General features: G+C 40.5%; 1 protein-coding gene across 1 annotated transcript; it reads right to left on the reverse strand.

Annotated features, from left to right (window-relative positions):
• On the reverse strand, nucleotides 1-24697 carry pals1a (protein associated with LIN7 1, MAGUK p55 family member a). The gene is made up of 17 exons (XM_029494353.1): nucleotides 24537-24697; nucleotides 11724-12049; nucleotides 9656-9833; nucleotides 9086-9186; nucleotides 7882-7989; nucleotides 5313-5390; nucleotides 5075-5215; nucleotides 4386-4547; nucleotides 4022-4099; nucleotides 3612-3795; nucleotides 3447-3518; nucleotides 3123-3194; nucleotides 2040-2207; nucleotides 1860-1949; nucleotides 1303-1415; nucleotides 977-1087; nucleotides 1-847 (listed from the first exon to the last, which is right to left on the reverse strand). The coding sequence occupies exons 2-17, from the start codon at nucleotides 11916-11918 to the stop codon at nucleotides 671-673; spliced, it is 2028 nt and encodes a 675-aa protein (XP_029350213.1). The 5' UTR covers nucleotides 11919-12049; nucleotides 24537-24697; the 3' UTR covers nucleotides 1-670.

The raw sequence follows: 24697 nt of genomic DNA on the forward strand, positions 1-24697 counted from the left end.
TTTTAAATTTTTAGAAAATTTTGAAATGTCATGGCTGTCATGGCTGAAATCTGTATATAATGTCCTTATAACATGTGGTAATATAAACTAATCAATTATAAAAGTAATAATTTCCAGTGTGAGAAATTTATTTCATGCATGACAATTAAATGACAGCCCTTATGGGTTTACATGTGAAATGAGGGAATGCAAAGGGGTTAATAATTAGCAATTTATGTGTTGTTAAGTTGTTCTTTCTGACTGACCATAACTTTACTGGTAATGTGAAAGTAGTTAGAAAATGCTAAAACCAATTCATCTAACGTAATCACAACTTTGCATCAACATAACTTTTTGTTTTTCTTGTTTTCTTGGCATTTCAAAATACTAAAACTTTCTCTTGTAAAAGTACACCATTATCTTGTAATTCTGTTACAATAATATTGCAATATTGCCATGACCTTCTCTTGTAAAATTACAAATTCATTTCACAGTATTGTGATTTATAAAATTTTTATTCTCATAATATTACAACTTTATTCTCGAAATGATTAGTTTTTCTCTGTATAATATCCGTGACCACAGTACACTGTGTAAAAACTTCACGTGTTTGTGGGTCCAGTTAGTAAAATCTGAAGAAATGTGCTGTGTGTATCTACTCTTTGAACCATATGTGATTGTGAGTATGCCCTCAGCGCAGCCAGGAGCAGGGCACCCACTGAGGTTCAGTGTCCAGTTTGTTGATCAGTCGTAGCAGCTCATTGTAGGCTTTGTCTTGGTCTGTGTTCACGATGACGGCATCAAACAGGTGGCCACAGGTCTGCTCCATCTCCCGGGCTTTCTCTATGATGTCTCGAAGCTCCTCAGGCTGTACACAACGCACATACCCACACAAACAAAGACACATTACTGAGGCAAACACACTGCACATGTAAACACCAGCAATATTTATCCTTGACTGAGTGTAAGCAGACAGTTTAGACAGTTGGATAGGAACCTTAGGGTTCTTGTTTTCTTTAGCCAGCAAGGCTCTGAGTCGCTCCTGGGAGGGCGGAGCAATGAAGATGATGTAAGGCTTTAAGTCTGAACTCCTTAGCACCTTGAGAGCCTGTACACACACACACACACACACACACACACACACACACACACACACACACACACACACACACACACACACACACACACACACACACACACACACACACACACACACACACACACACACACACACACACACACACGTTAAGTTAAGAAGTAGAGCCAACTTTGATTTTCTCTAATCTTACTATACCACCCTGCTTTATGTGAGTATATACCAACCTGCGTGTGTAGACAGAGCACACAGATTTTTCCAGTGTTGATGACCTGTCGCACTGAGTCTGTACTGGTTCCATACAGGTTCTTCTCAAACTCACCAGACTCGATCAGCTTCCCTGAGAAAAGTCCAAAAACCAAAATATTTCTGGTTAATTATAATCATTTTACTATATAAACTATTATTGTTGTATAAAGTTATATTTACAGTTTTTCCACAGGAGCAGTAATATGAGGTGCAAGCAGAAAATAATGCAATATGTGGAATCCAAATAAAGTAATGCATTAAAGTTTTAGATTATTGTCATGTTTTAATTTGCATCTATCAACAGGAAAATTAAAGAAACATGAAAAAAAGAACCCACAATGAGAATATAGTCTGGTGAAACAACTTTTATTTTTGACAAATTTGCACAATCACCACAATCACTTTGTCACTTTGATGATTATATGATGCTGAGGTTAAGATTTGGAATGAAGGTTTTCTAACTACTGTATTTTCTTACAGAAGAAAGTCTGTCCTCTTGGAAACAGCTGAAAGCTGTCACAACATCAACACTTACCGGCTGCCAGTTCTGCTTCAAAGGTCTGACGAGACACAAAGTGATAGTCTCGCCCACTGAGCTCCCCTTCTCTGCGGCTCCGTGTGGTGTCTGCAAAACACACAAGCAAAAACTCTTTGTTCATTCACACACATAAGGATTCAGGTGTCTTACGGGCGTGCACCTGTGTGTGTGTCTCACGGGGAACAGCTCCAGCGAAGCGTTCTGGTTGGTTGCTGAGGAGTCTCTGCCTTAGTTCTCCCTGACCACAGCTGGTTGGACCAATCAGTGCAATTGGCCTCTTCCTGTTGGCTGGCTGGTGGTACAAAGCCATCTCCTCATAGGTGAGAATCTCCTCATTATCAAGATCTGGACCAAGGGAGAGCACAGAGGAAGCATGTGGTGACAAACGGTCCAACATAAAAGCTGTGAGACACCATCAGTCCTCCCATGTGTGATGATATTGAGTTTAAAAAATATATAAATGTATTAAATATTTAAGCAAGCTCTTTAGAGTCTTCTATCAAGTCACAGTGTAGGAATAAAGTCCGAACTATTCACCTTCTTAACTACAATACATCCTGGATGTACTCCCTGCATGCACTTACACACAAACATATTAAGTTTACTACATCTTTTACTGTGAAATTAATCTGGCAACTTTTCATAAGATTGTTTTAGAATTTTGAACACTTGACTTGTCTATTATAATAAAATTGTTACCAATTTACGCCTCACTTTTTCCTCACACTTTTGTGAATGACTCCACATCAATTTAATTTTAGCAGGATATACTCACATGATTTTACTCTATATGCTGTGTGTATCTGTTCTGTGTGCATGTGATGGGAAAGCCACATCATATTTATCTAATCTTTATATAAGCAGTCGCTCAGTCTCATTGAGACCAACATCTCTTCTCAGAGAGACCTGAGAATAAGAAGGGCCAAGGCCAACACAACACATAACAGGAAACTCAGAAGCTAATTGCAAGTAACATTTATAATGGCCATAAAATGAGAAACCGCTAAAATATCCAAAGGGAAATTCTATGTCTAGTTTGAGGACAGAAAATGTCATAATATCTGAAAACATCTCTGTCAATGTTGACAGATTTGAGGGGCATTGAGGGTCAAGTAGTGCCAGGATTGTATTCTGCATTTATTGAGAGATTGCAGTAGTTTGGAAGCTTTCACAATAGAGCTTTGTGAATGAGTGCCACCCTTAAAGTTGTTAATTTTACGTCATGTTGCTGGTATGACGCCAATATGACTATTGTCATACCATCATTCCTGTGAGTGTTGTATAGCAGCTTCTTTCTCTTCCTCTTGTTCTTCTTTGCACACCACAGCTTCCCTGGAAACAGACGCAGAGGGGGCTTTTAAATATGATTGGAAAGAGCCATGTGAACTTTACTCAGTGAATTGTTTGTTTGGAAAATAAAACTGACATCCAAATTGGTCTTATGTTTGGATTTATGTATGTGAAGCTGGGGGGGGGACTGGACAATAGATAAACAGAATAGATTAAATAGATAAGAGATGGAATGTCAACTTAGTTCAGTTGTCGAGTATATATATATATATATATATAAAAGAAGGAACTGACCAGGCTTTTCAGGCTCCTTGTCTTCCTCTATGGTCTGCTTCATGGCTTCTCTCTGCTGCTGAAAACTTTTGCCTGTGGAAAAAAATTTGTGTTTACCCACAGGACTGAGGATTCTGCACAAGCTCCCCCAAAAAGTCCCTCCCAACCACAGACAGAGAGCAGCACCTGGAACCAGTCCAGCTAGTGGCTGGTTATCCTCATCTCCGTCCCGGTATGCCTGCCACCAGTTGGGGTCTGACTGACTGATAATATGGAGAATGTCTCCTTTTTGGAAAGATAGGCCCAGCTCTCTGCATGGCACATAAGGGTCATCTGAGGGGTCGTAGTCAAAGTGTGCCTTCACATGGATCTGCAGAGAGAAAGATGACAAATCCCAGAGACTATAAACTAGAGTAGCAAAGATGAGCATGTTTTCCAGTTAACATTAATGTATCAGTGCTTTCTGAATAATCAGCAATTGATTTCGGTTAACTGGCAAGAAATCTTCGGTTCAATTGTCAATTTGATAAAATTTTCTTTCTTCCAGAAAAAACTAACTTTTCATATTGTAGTCACATTGAGGACTCATCACTCACCACAGTCTCTTTGACAGGAGGAGGCTTGCTGTGATTACTGGGAATCAGCACAAAGGTCAGTAGGCCATGCATGTCCGCCTGAAACACATTGAAAGTGAGGGAGGGAAGGACACAGAGGGAGAAACGCACTGATTCATTAATATTTTGCATCACTGTGTGTATCACCGTGGTATCACTGTTTTTGTACACCATGAGGTACATCTGAATATTAGGTAGTAAAATGTATATCTAACATATAGACAAACAGACACTGACATAGTCAATATCAGATTATTAGTAATAGCTATAAATGACAGTAAAAATTCTTTGCTACCATCCATGGCTGGTTTATATCAATGAGTTTAAGACCTGAGAATAAACTCACTAGAATGTCAAAGACTTGGTTGACGTCCTTTCCTCTGATCTCGATGCCATTTATCTCCAAGATTTCATCTCCTTCTGATAAAAGACCACTTCGCTCAGCTGCTCCACCTCGAACAATACGACTAATTACAACACTGTCCATTTCATTACGGACAGTTGCTCCCTGTGGAATGCAGACACAGATACATAGGGACAGCAGGAAGAAGAGAGTGTTCTTTACAGGGTTTATTTTGTCATGTAATGTCACCACAACCCCTAACATTTGTAAATGACAGTAAAAGCTCAAACTTAATTATGAAGACACACAGGAGGTGGATGGTTCAAGGACAACTCCATCCAGCTCTGCACTCCTGTAACACTGTTGGAACCAGGATCAACAGCCTGATAAAGAACCAGCAGAACCATTGTGCAACCTGGCTTCTCTAGTTTGCATTGAGTTGCCTGAGTGTCCTTCTCATATATAAAGCAAACACACGTGTGTGTGTGTGTGTGTGTGTGTGTGTGTGCGTGTATGTGTCGTAGAAGCAATCTTTGTCAAGTGCTTCAGTGACTGATAGGACTACAGAGGTCCAAAGGGTTGATACTACATAAACACATGACGTTGTGCCATCACCACTTGGATGGAGGGTTAGGGCTGGGAGCTGGGAAGATGCCAGCTCCCTCTGGATGTTGAGTGGATGTGTGTCTTACCAGTGGTATATCTCGCGCTTTCTCTATGCGAACTATCTTGACGGTCTCTCCTCCCCACTGGGTCAGTGTTTCTCCTTGAGCAGGCTGAGGTTCAGGCTCCATTTCACTCTCTGCTATGCTGTCATGTGCTAGAAGCAATGACTGGAACACAAACATGCAACACAGTCAGCTATAGGTCTGTATCAGTGACAGTCACATTAAAACAGCTTTGAGAGTGAGCAGTCCAAGCGTGCACTACCTGGATGTGTGTGTCTGACAGCAGGCTGTGGAGTTCCAGTACCTCTTTATTCTGACTTGACTGGATGAGATTCCTGACCTGAAACCAGGGCAATAACACATACTCATCATCACTGATATTATGGAAAGCAGGTACAATACTATCATAGTACATGCAACCATTCCTTTCTTTATATGGTGATGCAGGAACCGGGAAAAGAGATCACATCTCTCCTGTGTTAGCTGCTCTTCATTGGCTGCTGGTGAAATACAGAGCAGAATTTAAAATCCCCCTGTTAACATATAAAGCTCTTAATGGCCAAGCTCCATCATATCTCAGAGAGCTCATAGTTCCTTACTGTCCTAGTAGGCCACTCCGCTCTCTAGATGGAGGTTTACTTGTGGTTCCTGGAGTATCCAAGAGTAAATCTGGAGGCAGATCTTTCAGTTATCAGGCTCTTCTTCTATGGAACCAACTTCCAGTATCAGTCCGGGGGGCGGACTGTTTAGCAATTTTCAAAACCAGGCTTAAAACTTTCCTGTATGACAGAGCTTATAGTCAATAAGTTAAAGTTCATCTACTCTTTAGCTATGCTGCTATAGGCCTGGGCTACTGGGGGAACGACTGAGCATCTCTCTCTCTTTACCCCCCCCCATGCTTATTAAAAATCCCTGTTTCTTCCAGTTCTAAGCATGTGTACTGCATTTACTAACCATGTTTTCCCAAAATCTCTGTCTCTCCCAGTTCCTCTCCTCTCTCTCCGTGTCCTCATCCTGCAGGTGGTGACTCATTGCCATCCCATGTTCCTGCAACACCTGCTGCTCCCTTATCCTCAATAATTCCGCACTACAGCATCATTTCCATGAACCTCATGCAGTATCATGTTCCTTCCTACACTTCCTTCCTAGTTTGGTCTAAACCTGTTCTATATTTGAAGTGCCTTGATGTAACTTTGTTATGATTTGGCACAATACAAATAAATATGATTTGATTTGATTTGATATATTGATGGGGGAAAGTTGCACAGTGGTGGAGGCGATGACAAGCAGGAAGCAAGAAAAGTGTCATGTAAGAAGGAAAGCAGAGATAACTCTTTCACTAAAAGTAGCATTTGGGCTCATCTCTGATTTTATAACCTCAAGTGGAAACAGGAACTTGGCCAATGTTATCTGCAACTTTAAACATGTTTAAACATCAGGATAAGTGTGTGTCTTCAGGAAAGCTGACAATACCAAATCAATTGGCGAAAGTTGTCATATTGTGACATATCGTGAAAGTAATTTGAGATGTCTTTATTGATTTACAAATATTTACATTTTTTTGGGATAGGATAACAATTCCACCTTTAAAGTGCACAGTAGCTGCTGTTAGCCGCTGAACTGTTCAGTGAAAAGACCATCATCATTCGCTTTTGTGACCACTTATTTATCTGAGAAACTCTTATACAGAAGCCACATCTTCATAGCCTCATTTGATTTTTATAGCGCAAGTTTTTAGCCTCGGAACATTTGAAATGCCTAGCTTGTTATCTTCTATCTTCTTATTATCTATCTATCTTTTGGCTTCAGTCATGGCCTTGCCTGTCAGGTTAGCTATAGTTTCATGGTCTGGTCTGTTAGCTTCTGTTAGCTGAAATTGATGTTTCAGTGCAACTTCATCACAAATAAGTGATAGACCTAATGAATACAAATAGAACTATGTTGACTATATAGCATATTCTACTTTATGACCTAGTACCATCACTTTTGAATTAAGAGTAATTTTGGAATCGGTAATCAATTTAAAATCAAACTAATAGTTTAAAACCCACATTTGTAGTGGGTAAGGCTGTTTTAAATCTGACATTGGTCTTGTTCAGAACTCTTTTGAATTTATTGTTGGGAGTGAACTAGACAAAGTTCAACTGCAGTTATTGGGGTTATGCCCAATGTGGCTTTTTTGTGTTATTTCATTTTCACTTAGGGGTTAGGGTTAGGTTAATTTCTGAGTACAGTGTGAACCTAAGCTGGGGTGGACAAGCTGTCACAGAGCAGAAATAATGTGTTGGTCTTTAATGAGATTCCACTGAAATGAGCCATGAATACCTCTTGCAGCTTGCCAGCTCAAAACTGTGGCAGGACAATAATTAGAGCCCTGATAGAACAAGCAACCTGTTTTTAACTTCATTTTGAATTGGCCCTGGTTCACCTGGTGTGAGCTGGTATTCAGTCAGAAACTACCCTGCAGAGTTTGACTCGTTAAGTTGCTCAGTCCAACACGATGGGCTTAATACACTTTGAACTGATATGGACAATGGCTATGATAAAAGAGAATTTGGCGGACAAGGCTGTTTGTATATGCAGGAGTTTGTGTGTGCATGTGCATATACTGTAAGCACCAGTGTTTCATTTTTAATTGATCTGGAACAGAGATGCTCTGTTTCCAACTCCATTATTCAACATTCACTGACCTGAACTTTCATTGTGCGCATATGAGTGCGTGTGCGTGTATGGTTGGCACAAAGTGTTTTATATGAACAGTATGCACCAAGGAGTGTCAAAGAATTAAAGGATAATTGAAAAGCACTGAAAGTTAGATCAGCGTGTATTACCTCCATAGCCAGCTGAAGGGCCTGGCTTGTGTGTGGGTATGGAGGTGAGGGCCGATGCATGCTGGTAGCCACAGCATTATGGATCTTCAGTGCTGACTGGAAATCAGACTGAAGGAGAAAAATTACATCATTCAACTGAAGTTGACATCCATTCTATGAACATGCACAGCCTACAGCATTGCTACTTTTCTGCGACAGATTATCAAAATGCTTGAGTCTGTGTTCATACAGATCATTAAATATTATCCACAAAAGAATGGGATACAGATGTGCTACTACATTCAATCAAACTTTGTTTGTTTTCACAGAATAAAAGCAAGCAATAAAAGCAATAAAAGTAGTCAATTTTCTCTCACTCTCATACACACACAAACATACACATATATATGCACTGAAACAAAAACAATAGAAATCACAACAACAATAAAATGGTCTTGTGAATCTCGTGAAGTCGCATTTTTGCATTTTCGTAAACTATTTATTAAAATTAAAACAAATAAAATAAAAATAAGGTTTAAAGACAAAAAAACTTTATTTGTACTATTTGTGCACAAGAAGATCAAATTTATAAAAATGTAACACTGTTGCTTCAGTGGAGTTAGGGTTAGTCTAAAACTATTGTTATTATCTGTCTCCCAATTCAGGGGCTGCATCTATCAGAGGCAGCATTTGAAGACTGTATGAAATTTAACTGTCACATCCTGTCACATCCTTCATAGGCTGAGAGCACCAACAAAATACACCAGCAGAGAGCATGAAGATTACATTCTTCAACCCAAGTACTGGATTTTAGCTAATAAAACAGCTGTTAAAACCAACTGCCTTAAAACCTCAGGGGTCGTTTTTAGCTTATGTACTATCAAGGTCCAACTTAGCGAATGGTAAGGCAGGCACGGCTGATGAAACAAAGAAAAATGCTCCATAGACTAGTGTATAACGGTCATGAAGGACCACAGCTTTATGGACTGTGTCCTCCAAAGAATGTAGCCCCTAAAATGGGACACAGCTTTTGTCTCAACCCTCATCCTCCTGAAATTAAGCCCTCATTCCAGATGGAGGAATCTTGTTAGGCCCCTGTTGTCACGGATACTTCACCTTGGATGACACTGCTAAACCTTCACAAACCTCTTGGAAGTTAGTAATGAAAAATACCACAATTACAAATTCACCCAAGGCTCTGCCCATCTAATTCCCTTTATATTACCTTGTTTAGTAGTGCAAGTACCAATTCAATGTCATTCTGACTCTGTTGGTCGGACAGACAGCTCCGGACCTGCTTCAGAGACAACAGCAACTCCTCCAACTCTGTATGAAACATACAGACATAAATACAACAGACAACAATCAAAGACCAGAGAAGACAAAGCTCTAAATGACACAGATTTCAAAAATGCAGAGCTTTAGCTAGCTTGTTCTGGCTCCAGATGAACATGTAAGTAAGTGAGCTTCTCATTTTCCTAACCGGGCTTTGGGTTGTACAGTGTGTGTGCCTATTTGTGTAATTATATGAGTGCGAAAACAATACCACCCTTGACAACATTTTAATTAAGTCTCCCTCAAGATCCTCTTGTGTGCGTCTCTCCCTCAGTAAGGAATTTCCTCCTTGACAGCAGACAAGTCTTCCTCACATTCCTTCCCTCTCCCAACTTCCTCTATCCATCTCCATTTCTACCCCCACTCCCTTTCCAGATCCATCCAGCAACCTATTTTTCTATTCTTTTACTCAGAGATCTTTCCTGAAATAACCTGTTGCAATGTTAACTGTGTGTTTTACCCAGCGGTACATGTGTGTACTGGCTGCTCAGGACTGGCTGCTGCGGTATACATGCATCCTCCAGGAATGTGGGGTTGTCAATGCCGATGTGGGGATTCTGGGAGAGCTTCCTGAGCCTGAGTGAGGCATTAAGGTCCAGCTGACGACCCTCCTCCTCTCTACGACGCCGAAGGTCCTCCTAACACACATACGCACAGAAAAATGAAACACAGAAAAAGAATACAATTCATGCATACATACAGCATTCATTCATTGTACATCAGAAAAACACAATTTTCTGTGTGTCATTTTCCTGCTCCATTCTGCCTCAAAAATTTCTGTTCATCATGACAATTAATTCCTGAAGTGATAATTCCTACACTGACTAACAATATAACTTGAATGGAAAAGAAATATATATAAATATAATTAAAAAAATCACTAGGGATTTAAGCTAAATTGTGTATTAATTAAGAGAATGAGTCAGTGAGTTAAGGCTGAAAACTTGTGACCTTGACCCTTTCTACCCGAAATTCTAACCAGTCCCTCTTAAAGCCCAAAGGAACAAATTCCTTCAAGATCATCAGACGATATCGCATTCAAGGGCCAAAAATTTTACATTTAACTTACCTTAGTCAAATTTAACCTTTAACTAACACAATCTAATCAATTCATCCCTGATTCAAATAGCATTTACTGTATTTTTCGCACTATACGGCACACTTAAATTTTCTCAAAAATCTGCAGTGTGCCTTATAATCCGGTGCGCCTTATGTATGAATTCTTGTTGTGCTTACTGACCTCAAACCAATTATGTGGTACACTGCGCTCAAAAATCTGTCAAAATGGTTTCGTGCGACTTTGGTAAGCGACGAAGCCGCTCTGCTTGATGGATTGTCGGAGGATTCCCAGCTGACACAGGGACGTTGTATTAATATTGGTTCTTGGTTATTATGTAGTGATTAGTAGTGATAAGCAAGCAACCATCATCCAACATTTAGTCAGCGTTACCTTACTATAATTAGACGTCAAGCCAACATTAGGTTTTCAACGGAAACCCAATTTTCAAACTCATATCATTATCCAATTATAATCTCAGTTCTAACTTAGCTACCAGAACTTGTATCCTATATGATAAGATGTGGTCAACTGAAAACCTCTACCACATGTGATTATGATTTCGAATTAGGTCTTTCACTCATAGACAACTTCAGAATCTCTCCCAGTCCAACCTTGGAGCCAGTACTGCTCTGTCTTTAGTGAGATGGAGAACCCTTGGTTGCTAAAAACCATTCAGCTGAACTCGCAACTGGTTTTCTTGCGTTAGCAGCTTGTTACATGTTAGATATGTTTTCTTATGTAATGACTATAGCACCATGAAAAAAAAAAAAAAAAAAAAAAAATCAGCTGCTATCAATATTAAATGTCTTTGACAAATGTTGTAATCACTAGTTGTTTTTCTGAAATCATTACACATTTTTGTTTTAATGTTCACTGTGTTAGTATAGCTAAAAATAAGGCATTTTGTGTGCCTTAAGTCTTCATAAATTGTTGAGTATCCCACATCAGACACGTTACCACCTTGGTAGAGCATCAAGGAGGAGGAAGAGAAATGTCATCAAAGTTTGGATGCATAGGTGAGCTGAACTTAATTCACACAGAACTGGATTAGGGAAGTTGTGGGGTCTAATAAAGATAGTACTTTGAAGTTTATAGGGAAATATAGAATCCAGTGTCTGGCCATCAATTAAATGGAACCAAGACTGAGTCATCTGAAACACTATGTGCTTCTACTGGTCATTGTCAAAGGGCAAAATAAGGATGGGGTTAATGTTAACTATATACGATGGATGTCAGAAATCTGCTTGAAATCAAAATTCATTCAGAAAGTAGAAGATATAAAATATTAGTACCTCAGTAACTCTAAAGTACAATGAAAAAATTGAGTTATGATTTTACTCTCAGCCCTTTTGAAGTCAGCTCATGTATTTATATGCAGACACTGTGTAGTTAGCATGATGTGAACAATGATAGCAACTTCAAGTCAAAGGAGTTATTGGTTAGCAAGTGTGTGAGTGGGTGTGTATACCTGGTGTTGTCTTATCCTCTCCAGTTGTGCAGATCGTCGGAGCGGCAGCATTCGACTGCCCAGTTCTCCTGGACAGTCAACAGCCATTTCTCTGTGCTGCTGTCCTCCCCTCAGTTCTTCATCTCCTGCTCCTCCTCCTCCTCCTCCTCCACTCCCTTCCCCAGCAACATGGCCGTTTAAATGGGATGTTGTCATCCTCTACACACCCAAAAGTCAAGAGACTGTGTGTGTTGGTGTAGATTCCAGGGATGCTTAGGTATGTTTTTCTGTTTAGCAAAGAAGTCTAGGAGGGCAGCTCAGTAAACAAGGCAGCCATGATCTGTCACCTGTGGAGAGAGCAAGAGTAAGATGTCATTACTTTGGTGGAAATTCCTGCAAAACCTAAAGATGCAGTTCCTATGGTCAAGAACAGAGAGCGAGAGAGAGAGCGAGAGAGGTGCTACTGCCAGACTAGTATTCATGGCTGAGAGTGCCTTCAGGCAGTTTTGCCGCTTTGGAATGAGGCACCGGCCATTGAACCGCCTTGGTGAAAGCATTGAAGGGCTGCGGAGACTGGATGTCTCTGATGTTCAGCACTTTTAACATGTAAAAACATGTTGGTTTGTTTTTTTATTTACAATTCTATGTCTTGTAGCCGGGGAGGAATGTGTATTTGCCTACTCAGAGTTCACAGTAAATGAAATGAGAGAAACAAGCCTGAATGTCTCATTGTACAGAAAAATCTGTAGTTTAACCTGACATTAGGGCCGGTATGTGAGACTGCCTGAGTTGTTGTCCTCTGTCGGGTCCCCGTTTCAAAAGTGCAGTTTCTGTTGTGATTAGAACAAGCCTAAAGTATGTTTCTGTTATTCCTGTGTATGGAAGTCTGGTACTAGTACTCTGAAACATTCACAGGTGGAAGCAGGTGGAGAGTCTCATGCTGCTCTCACTGCTCAAACATTAAACACACCCTTTTTTTCTTCTCACTTCCTCACTATTTTTATCTGATAAAGTCCTCCCACTGTATGCCAGGGCTCTCCAAACCTTTTTACTGAGAGCTACTTTGAAATCAAATAAATAAATAAAAAAGAGGCTGAGAGTTACTGTGTGTAATTTTATTATGCAATGATATTTTAACATTTTGTCACATATCAATTTCCAAAACTCCAGCGGGGCTACTTTGTACCCCCCAATAAAGATTAAGTACAGAGGAGGTCTGATTTCTTCTGGTTTTAAAAAACCAAGATGGAGTAAGACAAATTACAAACTGGAGACTTCAGAACAGTAACTCAAAAACCAATGGGTTAGGCCAAAGTGGGTTTGCCTTCACTGTGAACTTAACACATGGTGGTACTTATTGCTCAGTCAGTGACCATAACTTTTCATGACGCATTGTTGGACACTATGAGTAAACTATACAGCATACAATAATTCTCACTATTCATTTGGACAGCACTCCCTTGATAGTGGACTAGAGAGGGAGTATCGAGTGATTTCGGACATAGCCCATGCTTGTGTGATTGCCTGATTTGTTGAGCATTTCTAGCTTAGTTCTTCTGGAAAGTTCTACGTTTTAGTTCATTACCCAACAATGACAAGACAGGCCCCCCTCTCAACGCATAACCATGACAACAGGTTTGTCAGCTGCTGAGTGGTCCCCATGGTATCTTTACCCCAACCACGCCCATATGTCGAGGAAGGGAAGAACGGCAGGATAGAGAAATGCTGGAAAACACAAGAGAGGGCAAACACGGAAGGAATGGATGGAGAGACAAAGCAAGAGAGGGTAAAAATAAACAGTGAGAGATGGATGGATGCCTTATCTTTAAGTGCCACATTCACAACTATCTCTTACCAACAGGACTACACACACACACACACACACACACACACACACAAGCACGAGCACGAGCACAAGCACAAGCACAAGCGCAAGCACACACACACACCACACACAGATGATAGGTCCCATGATGCAGCAGCGAGGAATGCTGCTCAGCCCTGGGAACAAAATTCCACAGATGGGGGAAGGGAGAGTGTGTCATGTATGCTGTGTATGTGGGTGATCACAACACACTTCATAGGTCAGAGTATTTCCAAGCCCCTAGTCACAATGTTGCCTCATTGACTGAAATCCAAGTTTAACTAATTACTCCAGATAGATTTTGTTGATGCCATTAGTCAAGTATTTTGTACACCTTTTGCAGGCTGTGAATGTTTCATGGTTTCATCATGGGCAAAACTATTATTTAAGTAAAATTAAAACAGATTGTATCACTTTGTATATGCAAACTGGATGAAGATGGGAACATGCATTTTCTGCATGTAGACAACAATTTCAAAGGATTCATTTCTGCATTATTATTTTAATGTTAAAAATGTTCTAAATCATAAGTCACTTGCTAATTACTTCAATAAAAAAATACTGTTCAGTTTCCACATCCAAAGTTCTCATGACCTCAAAATATAAGCCTTTGTGTGAAAAATAGCAAAAAGTGAAACATAGACATTGGACTGAGTTGTAGATGAATGGAAGAGAAGGAAACAGCTGATCAGACTCTACAGCCTGACACTCAGACATGACTGAGTAGAGGTGAGTACAGGAGGATGTAAGGAGTTCGACTGAAGGGCAAGCCTCACTCCTACAATAACAAATATTAAGCTAACACAACTACAGAAACAGTGTCCTCAGTGGGTTGACCCATGCTATGACAGACTACTCTGTACCTGTTTCTCTGACTGACTGGTGGAGATCAGGCCATATGTGGGTGTGCTAGAAAAAGGGTGATGTAAATGTCCTGGGTGGTGTGGAGTGGTGTTCCATACATTTTAACGGCCTTAGTTTTTTGTGGTCCAGTTCATTAAGGTCATCAAACCACACTAGTTTGACTCCATAAAGGAGTGAAGCTACAGCAGCCTACTTAATTATATAGGCTCTTTCTGGTCATAACAGGAAGTCCATTGTGTGTTGATCATCAGGGACACAGAGAGAGAGTCTGATATGAAAGCCTGAAAGTCAGAATGTCCACAGGAGCATCAGTGATAAGAACTGGACTTTCTAAATTCAACAGTTACCTCATTAGTTTTCTCCAAACCACATAGTCTCCTTCCTATGTATGCCTTTATAGTTGTCTTGTATGCCTAGTGCAAGGGTCCTGGAGAGCTACTCCAACACACCAGATTCAAACGATCAGCTCATCATCAAGCTCTGCTGAGGTCTGATAAGGAGCCACTAATTTGAATCAGGTGTGTTGCAGCAGGAAACATCTAAAACATGCAGGACAGTGGCCCTCCAGGACTGGAGTTGGTGACCCCTGGTCTGGTGAGTGTAGGGCAAATGTCTCTATGCGGTTATTGATAGACCCCAATGCCCCCATCAAACAAGTTGTGATCTTAAGGATTAAGGCAAACACCCTGCAGAAAACACAGCTTGTCACAGCACCCTCCACAGTTCAATGTGACTGAGCAGTAAACTGCAGTGGGTCAAGGTTGTATGCAATGCTCTTATCTAGAGTATGCCTCAAATAGTTTTCCAAAATACTTCATCGTAAGAAGTACAGGCCAGAAAACATCAGTGACAACTGAAAGATAATTCAATTGTAGTAAATGCAGATCAGTTTAGAGAAGAAGCAGGGCCACTGGTTCAGAAGCTGAGGACATGCTGCTGTGTTTTAGCCACTTTCAAAAGATACCCACTGAAAGAATCCAATAACTGCTTCTTCCTTTTAACACAGAACTTCTCTTTGACACTACATTTTGGTCAACTTCTGTATTCATTTGCACAACTGCACTAAAACATCCACATACAGCCTGCATGGTATCATGGTGCAGCTACATGCCAGCTGAGTTAATGAGAAAGAGCTGAACTTCACTTTGCCTTGCCTACCCCTGGAGTTGAGGGTTTTCCTCTCTGAGCTGCTCACATTGTTAAACAGTTACAACGTGCACAGAAACAGAGGATTCTTCATAGATGCACTAGCGTTTGACCACACATTGACCACCCAGAGTTTGTCTTTGGGTCACAGCTGCCTAATCACACTGCCAAATTTACTTTATAGAAGTGCTTTCCTGTTGGAAATTAATCAAGCCAATTCAAAGAGAGCAACATTACATTATTACCATAACTGGAACATGAGAATTCCATGTTTTTTCTGTCCAAGCCACAATGCTCATATGAGCTGTGACCTAAGTAACCGGGTCAAGACCTAACATTAAAACACATTATATTAACGGAAATAAGTCTGAAGGATGGCAGGCCTGTTATATAAAGCTTCTAGTGGGTCCCTGTTAGCAACCATGCACTCTCTTTGAATTGCCAAAATAATGGTTATATATGAAAAAAAAAGTGCATCTAATGTTTTTACACCCCAACCCTTTGCCCATTGTTTACATTAGCTGGAATTCAGAGAAGAAGTCACTGAGACAAGTTAGGTGCACCACTGTGCTGCTAGCAAGTGCTCAAAATGAAAGATCCAAGTGCTGAATGTGCTGTAGATTTGTTAACAGGATGATGTACTGTAGGGCTTGGTTTTACACCAAGTTTGGTTTCAAATCCTGACTGAATATATCTAGACTGCACACTGTTGAAGAAACACTCACAGGATTAGGAAGCTATGACCTAAAATAAGGACTCCTGTATCACACACATGCATAACACCATCTGTCACCACAGCTTACCCCCTGGTGAGCTTGCATGAATGTGTGTAAGCATGCGTGTCCTGCTGAGGCAACAGTTCAAGGCTAAGCTTTGGGAAACAAAACAATTTTCCAATAACAAAATTTTACAAGTGGACTCTCATGGCAATGGTCTTTGTTGTCATGATGCAACCAGTGTTTCACTCTTATCTGAAACAGTAACAAGTGAAATTAGGTATACTTAAAAGAAGGAAAACACAATAAACAACAATCAAAGTACACTAACGACATAGAACATGCAGTGACTTTAGTTAAAATAGTTTATTGATTAGAACAGTGTAACTAAATATAGCTATATTATATAAGGACTATTGTTCTATTAGCATAAATAAAGACTGAAATAAGCATCTACATAATAGAGGGGATTAGTTAAATAAAACTTGTGATCATTATTTTTAGCTTTTTGTTATCTGTCCACATCTGGACTAGCGCACCTTTTAATGTCTTCTGGTCTATATTGAGACATAATGAGCCTTACAAGTGTTTTGGTAATCCAAATTACCCTACATGACTTTCTATAGACACTTACAATGCAATTTACTCAGTAAGGAAAATAAATTGTGCAAATGAGGTCACAGCTTTACCTGCCACCTAGAATATAAAGGAAAAAACTAAGAAGAAAGTCTGCCACAAGAATTACATCTATCACAGAGGATCAGCTCAAAAAGAAGGAAGTCTGAAAAAGATACATACTAAAGTAAACTCAGTGACAAGAAACTCAACAGCAACCATGTCCTTTCCTTTAGTGATATCAAGTAAGAAATTGTAATATTCAGTAGAACCAAAAACATCCTAATTGTTGTACTAGGGATGTGCATTGATTTTCAATTAGTAAATAACTTTTACACAATTTGAATAGTTGATGTTGCAATCATTTTAAAAGAGGGCTGTTGTCTTGTTCTCAACAGCCCCTGGAAATATTGTGTTATTGTGAAATAGTCTGTAGAGGAGAAATAATTTGTATCTGGGTGCTGTATTTTTAGATAAAGATGCTTATAAGGCCTTTTTCCCTTCATCAAAGAAACAGTTGAACAGCCTCTCTTCATGTCGCCTTGGTTGTTCAGTGTGTGTGGAATGGGCGATCAGCAATTAAAAGTCAAAAACAAAAAAAGAGATTCAAATTAACTAAGCAAGATTTAAGTCACATGTCCTGTCACTACAGACAAATTAAATTTGGATTTAATAGACCTGAGGATGTGGTGGGAGCTGTTAAAATTAAACGAAAATTAAAGCAAAGTCTTATGATAGCACATTTTGATGAATAAACTGTACCTACTTACATAAATGAGTATGACACTGTGGATTTTGGTTGACAACTACCCAGAGAAAATTTATGCAAATTTTGATCTTTGTAATCTAGTCCCACAAGGCTATTTTAAATGGCCCAAGAAGCTTTTTAGAGCCCTTAGAGCTGGACTTGTGTGCCAAATTTCAAGTCAATTGGGCAAAAGGTGTGACGGGCATGGCCTTTACAAAATTACATTTTCAACCTTTAATTACAGCACTATCATGTGACCTAGAGAGCTTTTACTTTTAAGGCAGGTAACGCATATGTGGTTTCACTCATGTTTCTACCACATTCCAGTCATTGGAAGCCACAGCAGGAGACCAATAACAATAGCAAACCTGAGCAAAAACAACTGGGTTCTCAGGGTTCTAATGCAAAACTTATTTATTAGAAGAACAAATGTGTTTCAGAAATGTGCTATCATGTAATCCCATCAACGCTGTGTTAGGACAATTAAAGAAATATTACAACAAACATTCTATTTCCTGATTTTCTGTATGCGTCACTGAAACTAGTGAAAAAAAAGATTAGTTTTTGTTAATTTAGTTAATAGAGTAATCTTTGAACACATTAGGGGTCTGGTTATCTACCTAGCTGACAAAGCTGATTTACAGGCAAGGGCAGTAAAGTCAATCAGCAGTGCAACACAGAGAAGATGACAAAGGTTCGACTTATCTAATGTCATGAATGAACAGAAACCTGGAGACAACCAATAAGCAGACAGCTTTACTCAAAGGAAAAGCTGATTGCTGCAGACAACAGCTTGCTCATCCACTGCAATAGTTAACAAGTCAATGAACAAAAATTCATTGTTCAGGATGCAATGAGAACTGATGAATCATCCATGCATCCATCCATCCATCTTCTTCCGCTTTTCCTTTTCCAGGTTGCAGGGGGTGCTGGAGCCAATCCCAGCCAATATTCTGGGTGAGGGGCAGGGTACATCCTGGACAGGTCGCCAGTCCATCAAAGGGCCAACACACAAAGACACACAGAGACGACAGAGACAAACAACCACTAACACTTGCATTGAAACCTACGGACAATTTAGTCACGGTGGGAGGAAATCGGAGTACCCAGAGGAAACCCACGCAGACACGCAGAGAACATGCAAACTCTGCACAGAAAGGCCCCAGGCAGATTTTTGTATACAGGGCATAGGCATAGGCCTTAAAGTTATCTAGACATCAAGATGCGAAGACTGAATAACAGGTGCTTTAATTTTCTCTTAAGGGTAAAGGTGAGTGATGTTAACTCAAGGCCTGATGTTTACTGTAGGACTAGCTCAGGGTGATACTTGTTTATTTAGACCTGGGTTATTCAGTTAAAATTCAAAGAGGTCCAGTTACAAAAATTTCCTTCCAACAGAGGTCAGAATCTTATGTCACTCAAAATAGTTTACCCTGATGTAAATAAAATCAACGACGTAATACATTTCTAAATAATTTATTGTCAGATTTCAAGTGTTTTCAAAGTAATATACTTTCAACATACCAGCAAGTCTGAACTTGTATAGCAACTGAATGGAAAACAATTCTGTAGTTGTCTTTATTGCATTTCAAGTAAAAGAAAACAGAGACTGAATTTCTTCTGAATAAAATTTAATAAAAAGGCATTTTCTCTCATGTCCTTTCTTCCGCTATGCTCTGATGCTGAAAGATAAACAATCGATTTGATTAGCTTGGCTATTGATGACGCTCCTTTCATTTTAACTAGATTACTGCACATGTACTCTACAGCCACAACCTTCAGAGAAAAATAATGATTATTTTTTGTATTAATTTTAGAATTGTAACAGGTCTGTGGTCCACCATTTGATGATGCCAGATTTAGACTATTACAATGACAAGCAGCAACTAACATCTTCTGGGGCTATGAAAAAAATCTTTGCTTGCTCAGCTACACCACCAGGTGCAACCCACTGTTTTGACAAAAGAGTAGCAGATGAGTACACACATAAGACTAGCATCAACATCCAACATCCCTATATTAAAATCAGCTTTGAACTGTAACATATCTTCAGATGGGGCAGCACTGTGGCCTGTGTGGATTTCCTCAGGGTACCCTGGTTTCCTCTCACAGTCCAAAGACATGCATGTCTAGGTTTATTGGTGACTCCAAATTGCCCGTAGGTCTGGGTGTGAGTGGTTGTTTGTCTGTCTTTTTATGTTGGCCCTGCGTCGGATTGGCTACCTGTCCAGGGCTGTAGCCTGCCTTCGCCCAATATGAGCTGGGATTGGTTCCAGCACCCCCATGACTCAGAAATGGATAAGTGGTAGAAGATGAATGAATGAATGAATATCTTCAGGTGAAATCATCAGCAAGTGTTGTGCAACCTGCTTAGATTTTAAGCTTTACTTGCTTATACTTTGTAGACCTGCCTCCAAGAGCAATCACGGGGCATGCCCAAATTCCAGAATGAAAGCCAACCCACACCATGTGGTTGTCCGGCGAGCAACAGGGGGAGACTGACAGGGCATTTAATAGTGCAGTAGCTTTGTGGTATAGATATATAATATATGATATATATACACATGTATTCTTAGGAGCTACCACATTCTTGAATATGCTTTAAAAACAGACATATATATATATATATACGAAACACCGGTGAAAGGAGGTTCCCACATGATGAGCCCAAAGACATGATAGCTATCACCGCTCACTAGCCTAGTTGGATATTATCTGTAGGGCACATACAGATAAAATATATATATATATATATATACCCTCACCGGCCACTTCATTAGGTACACCTGTCCAACTGCTCGTTAACACTTAATTTCTAATCAGCCAATCACATGGCGGCAGCTCAGTGCATTTAGGCATGTAGACATGGTCAAGACAATCTCCTGCAGTTCAAACCGAGCATCAGTATGGGGAAGAAAGGTGATTTGAGTGACTTTGAACGTGGCATGGTTGTTGGTGCCAGAAGGGCTGGTCTGAGTATTTCAGAAACTGCTGATCTACTGAGATTTTCACGCACAACCATCTCTAGGGTTTACAAAGAATGGTCCGAAAAAGAAAAAATATCCAGTGAGCGGCAGTTCTGTGGGCGGAAATGTCTTGTTGATGCCAGAGGTCAGAGGAGAATGGCCAGACTGGTTCGAGCTGATAGAAAGGCAACAGTGACTCAAATAACCACCCGTTACAACCAAGGTAGGCAGAAGAGCATCTCTGAACGCACAGTACATCGAACTTTGAGGCAGATGGGCTACAGCAGCAGAAGACCACACCGGGTGCCACTCCTTTCAGCTAAGAACAGGAAACTGAGGCTACAATTTGCACAAGCTCATCGAAATTGGACAATAGAAGATTGGAAAAACGTTGCCTGGTCTGATGAGTCTCGATTTCTGCTGCGACATTCGGATGGTAGGGTCAGAATTTGGCGTCAACAACATGAAAGCATGGATCCATCCTGCCTTGTATCAACGGTTCAGGCTGGTGGTGGTGGTGTAATGGTGTGGGGAATATTTTCTTGGCACTCTTTGGGCCCCTTGGTACCAATTGAGCATCGTTGCAATGCCACAGCCTACCTGAGTATTGTTGCTGACCATGTCCATCCCTTTATGACCACAATGTACCCAACTTCTGATGGCTACTTTCAGCAGGATAATGCGCCATGTCATAAAGCTGGAATCATCTCAGACTGGTTTCTTGAACATGACAATGAGTTCACTGTACTCAAATGGCCTCCATAGTCACCAGATCTCAATCCAATAGAGCATCTTTGGGATGTGGTGGAACGGGAGATTCGCATCATGGATGTGCAGCCGACAACTCTGCGGCAACTGTGTGATGCCATCATGTCAATAGGGGCCAAACTCTCTGAGGAATGCTTCCAGCACCTTGTTGAATCTATGCCACGAAGAATTGAGGCAGTTCTGAAGGCAAAAGGGGGTCCAACCCGTTACTAGCATGGTGGCTGGTGAGTGTGTATATATATATATATATATATATATATATATAATAATAATAATAATAAGAAGAAGAGTTAAGCAGAAATTTGATGATTTTTAGTCAGAATCACAATTGTAGCTACAGCAGGTAAATACTAACCACAGACCACAGGCCACTGACAGCACTGAGTGTGACTGTGTGTGTGTGTGTGTGTGTATGTGTGTGTGTGTGTGTGGATGCGCGCTTTGGGAATGTCATCGCGAGCAGAAGCAGAGCTGACTCTTATCTCGTGTTTAGCAGTACACACTCAAACACGCAGGCGCATTCTTAAAAAGGGCTGTACCAGCATGTACCAGACAAAGAGGAAAAGAGCCATGACGGGAAAAAGCGGTAACACAGGCCTTAACATAAAATATTTTATGTCCCAAACCATGTTCGGAATTACAGGAGATGAACTATTATCATTAATCTACTATTAACTATTTCAGTTATCGAAAACTATTGTACACTAAGCATGGGATAGGTTTCAAATATTATGTAATGATTCCATGAATAGTTGTGGAGGAGAGTAATATGTTGACTATTTGTATTTCCGCTGCTTTAGAAATATCCCAGTATATGCTTCATCTAATGTAGCTGTATGACAATTAAGAAATAAAAGATAAGGTTTCTTTTTTTCCTCATAGCCTAAGAAATATAATTAAAGCTCACTAAAATGCAGCACATTAACTAACCAAGGTAAAGAGGAATCTTGATCATATTTGAGGTAGGAGACGGCAAGCAACTGACAAAAACTGCCCTTGCTGAAGTGGCTACATCAGTCTAACCCTGATCTGGCTGTCCTGATCAGTCTAACTTTGGGCCTGAATTAAGTCACAAAACCAGATTGAGAGCAGAACAGAGGACGTCTGTCATTTCACCTCACTGCTCTCTCTCTCTCTCTCTCTGTCCATGTGTGTGCAGGAAATGTCACCTTCACTTTGTCATCAAATGTCAAAGCACTAGTATTCACATACATTAGTCCTACATAATATAATATACAGCTGTTTACAGATGAACAACAGGCACCAAGAGGTAACTGGCTATACCAGCAGGGTGGCGTGGTGGTTAGCACCATTGACTCACATTAAAAACCGTCTGGGCTTGATTCCCAGGGGCCCTGGGGCCTTCCTGTGTTCTCCCTGTGCAGGTTCCCTCCAGAGTCCTCCCACTTCTTCCCACAGTCTAAATACATGCAGGTTTAGATTAACTGTTGACTCTAAATTGCCTGAAAGCAGGGTTAGGGTTAGGATTAGTGTGTGAGTGAGCGTGAATGCTAGTCTGTCGCTATCAGCCCAGTTACAGACAAGCTTTGTCCAAAAATCTGGTACATTTGTCGCTAGATGATTTAAGTTTTTGTGGAGGGTCTGATGATGCTGAGTTGGCAACACTGGTCCAATCATTTTGAATTAGCAAAACCAATGGGGAAAACTTACAATCATGAAAGAAATATATTGTTCCCCACTGTTTGACCAAGGAAGTCAAACATAAACAAGAAATACTGAAGACAAAAAGCAGCTTGGCAAATTCATAAACAACATGTGACTCAATCAGCTGCATCCAGGTTCATAAGGCTGACCCTGCTGATGCAAAATAGCACAAAATCACAATACATTATACATTTGAAATTATTTTTCTTAACTGTATTAGGAATCAGCATCTATAAATTTGTATTTTGTAAATTTTCAACTAAACTGTCAATCTTTCACCAACAAATAATCCATAACAACAGCAGCACAATGGACTGGTCTGGTATTTGGCCAGGCTCTGGTTTCATACTGATCTTAGTATCAGTCACGTTAATGTAAACGGTGTAGATAACCATTTTCACTCCTTAAATTCCAATCCTACACCTAAGCAGTTAGTCTGTGTGTTATAAAAATTGAGTTAGGCATTACGCGTTTATCCCTTAAACCCAATGACTTCTACAGAATCTTCTTGCAATCTGTCATTTAAAGTGCCAGGGCTGCAGAGTATTATCATCAAACTATGCTGACAGCCTCAGCCCCACAGTATGTCACTGCAAAGGTAGTCATTCACCAGCATTAGCTGACTGTGGAGTCTTGTCACTGATAGCAATCACTGTGGAAAATGTTGGTCTGTCTCTGCTGTCTCTTTATATCTGTGCCTGTTTTTCGTCAAACTTGTCCTCGCTTACGTTCAAGTCAAAAATGTCGATATCAGAAATCAAAGAAGACGGTCACCATCTATGTCACACTGCACCATTTTACGCCGTGTGTGATATTTCAAACAGCCAACATGACAAATCAGATTAAAAGGCAGAGAATTAAACTTAATCATCACCAGTGCCATTTCCACACTTCTCGGTGGTGTGGTGCGGTGTTGTGTAGACACAGCGATAAAGATGACTCAGGTATTTGTCAGTTAGGGCTCACAGCAGGTCAGACCTGTGGACCTGCCACTTCTACACAGTTTGAGAAGCGTGGAAACCACCGAGGCAAACATTAACTCACATCAGCCTGCACTCCGGGATGGAAACATTGAAAACCACTAAATACAGCCCTGTGTTCTTAACTATTACACAACTTGAGCACACAACACTGCTCCTACCGAAAGTGGAGGGGCAGCTCCTGTGTGAAGGAGACTGACAACCGACTGACGGACACACACAACGCAAATTCCGAGTGACAAGCGTCAGCTAAGGGAAGAGACTGTTCAGTTCAGCCACAGTCTGCGCTAACAAGCTTCGTTTCCACGGAGAATATGGCGCCTTCGCTCGGTGTGACGCCTCCACCGGCACACAAACGCACTTTGTTTGGCCGCTGAGGGTTGATTTTGTTAAACGTTTATCAGGCTAATGTTAGCGGCTAACTAGCTCCGTTGCTCCTTCCTGCAGCACCTGTTGATAACAAAGCCACTTCACAGCCGACGGAAAACAGCGGAAAACTTACCGTGTCCGCGCCAAACGTCCTCTCTGAGCTGATATATCCACCCGGAAAGTATTCGATAACGACCCGTTTTAATCCCAACACAGATAATTCAGCTTTTATCGGACTAATTCCCCGTCTGAATCTGAATCTGACTCTGACAGCTCCTACACTCGGACCCAGAC

Source organism: Echeneis naucrates, chromosome 22, assembly GCF_900963305.1.
Source record: "Echeneis naucrates chromosome 22, fEcheNa1.1, whole genome shotgun sequence".
Classification (NCBI taxonomy): Eukaryota; Metazoa; Chordata; class Actinopteri; order Carangiformes; family Echeneidae; genus Echeneis; species Echeneis naucrates.

Bases quoted from the DNA above. Each gene is read 5' to 3' on its own strand.
- pals1a (XM_029494353.1), bottom strand. From the start codon at position 11,918: ATGACAACATCCCATTTAAACGGCCATGTTGCTGGGGAAGGGAGTGGA. The intron at 7,990-9,085 runs GTAATATAAAGG...TTTCTCCTTCAG, and splicing joins TACTTGCACTACTAAACAAG to TCTGATTTCCAGTCAGCACT. The intron at 848-976 runs GTTCCTATCCAA...CGTTGTGTACAG, and splicing joins AAGAAAACAAGAACCCTAAG to CCTGAGGAGCTTCGAGACAT.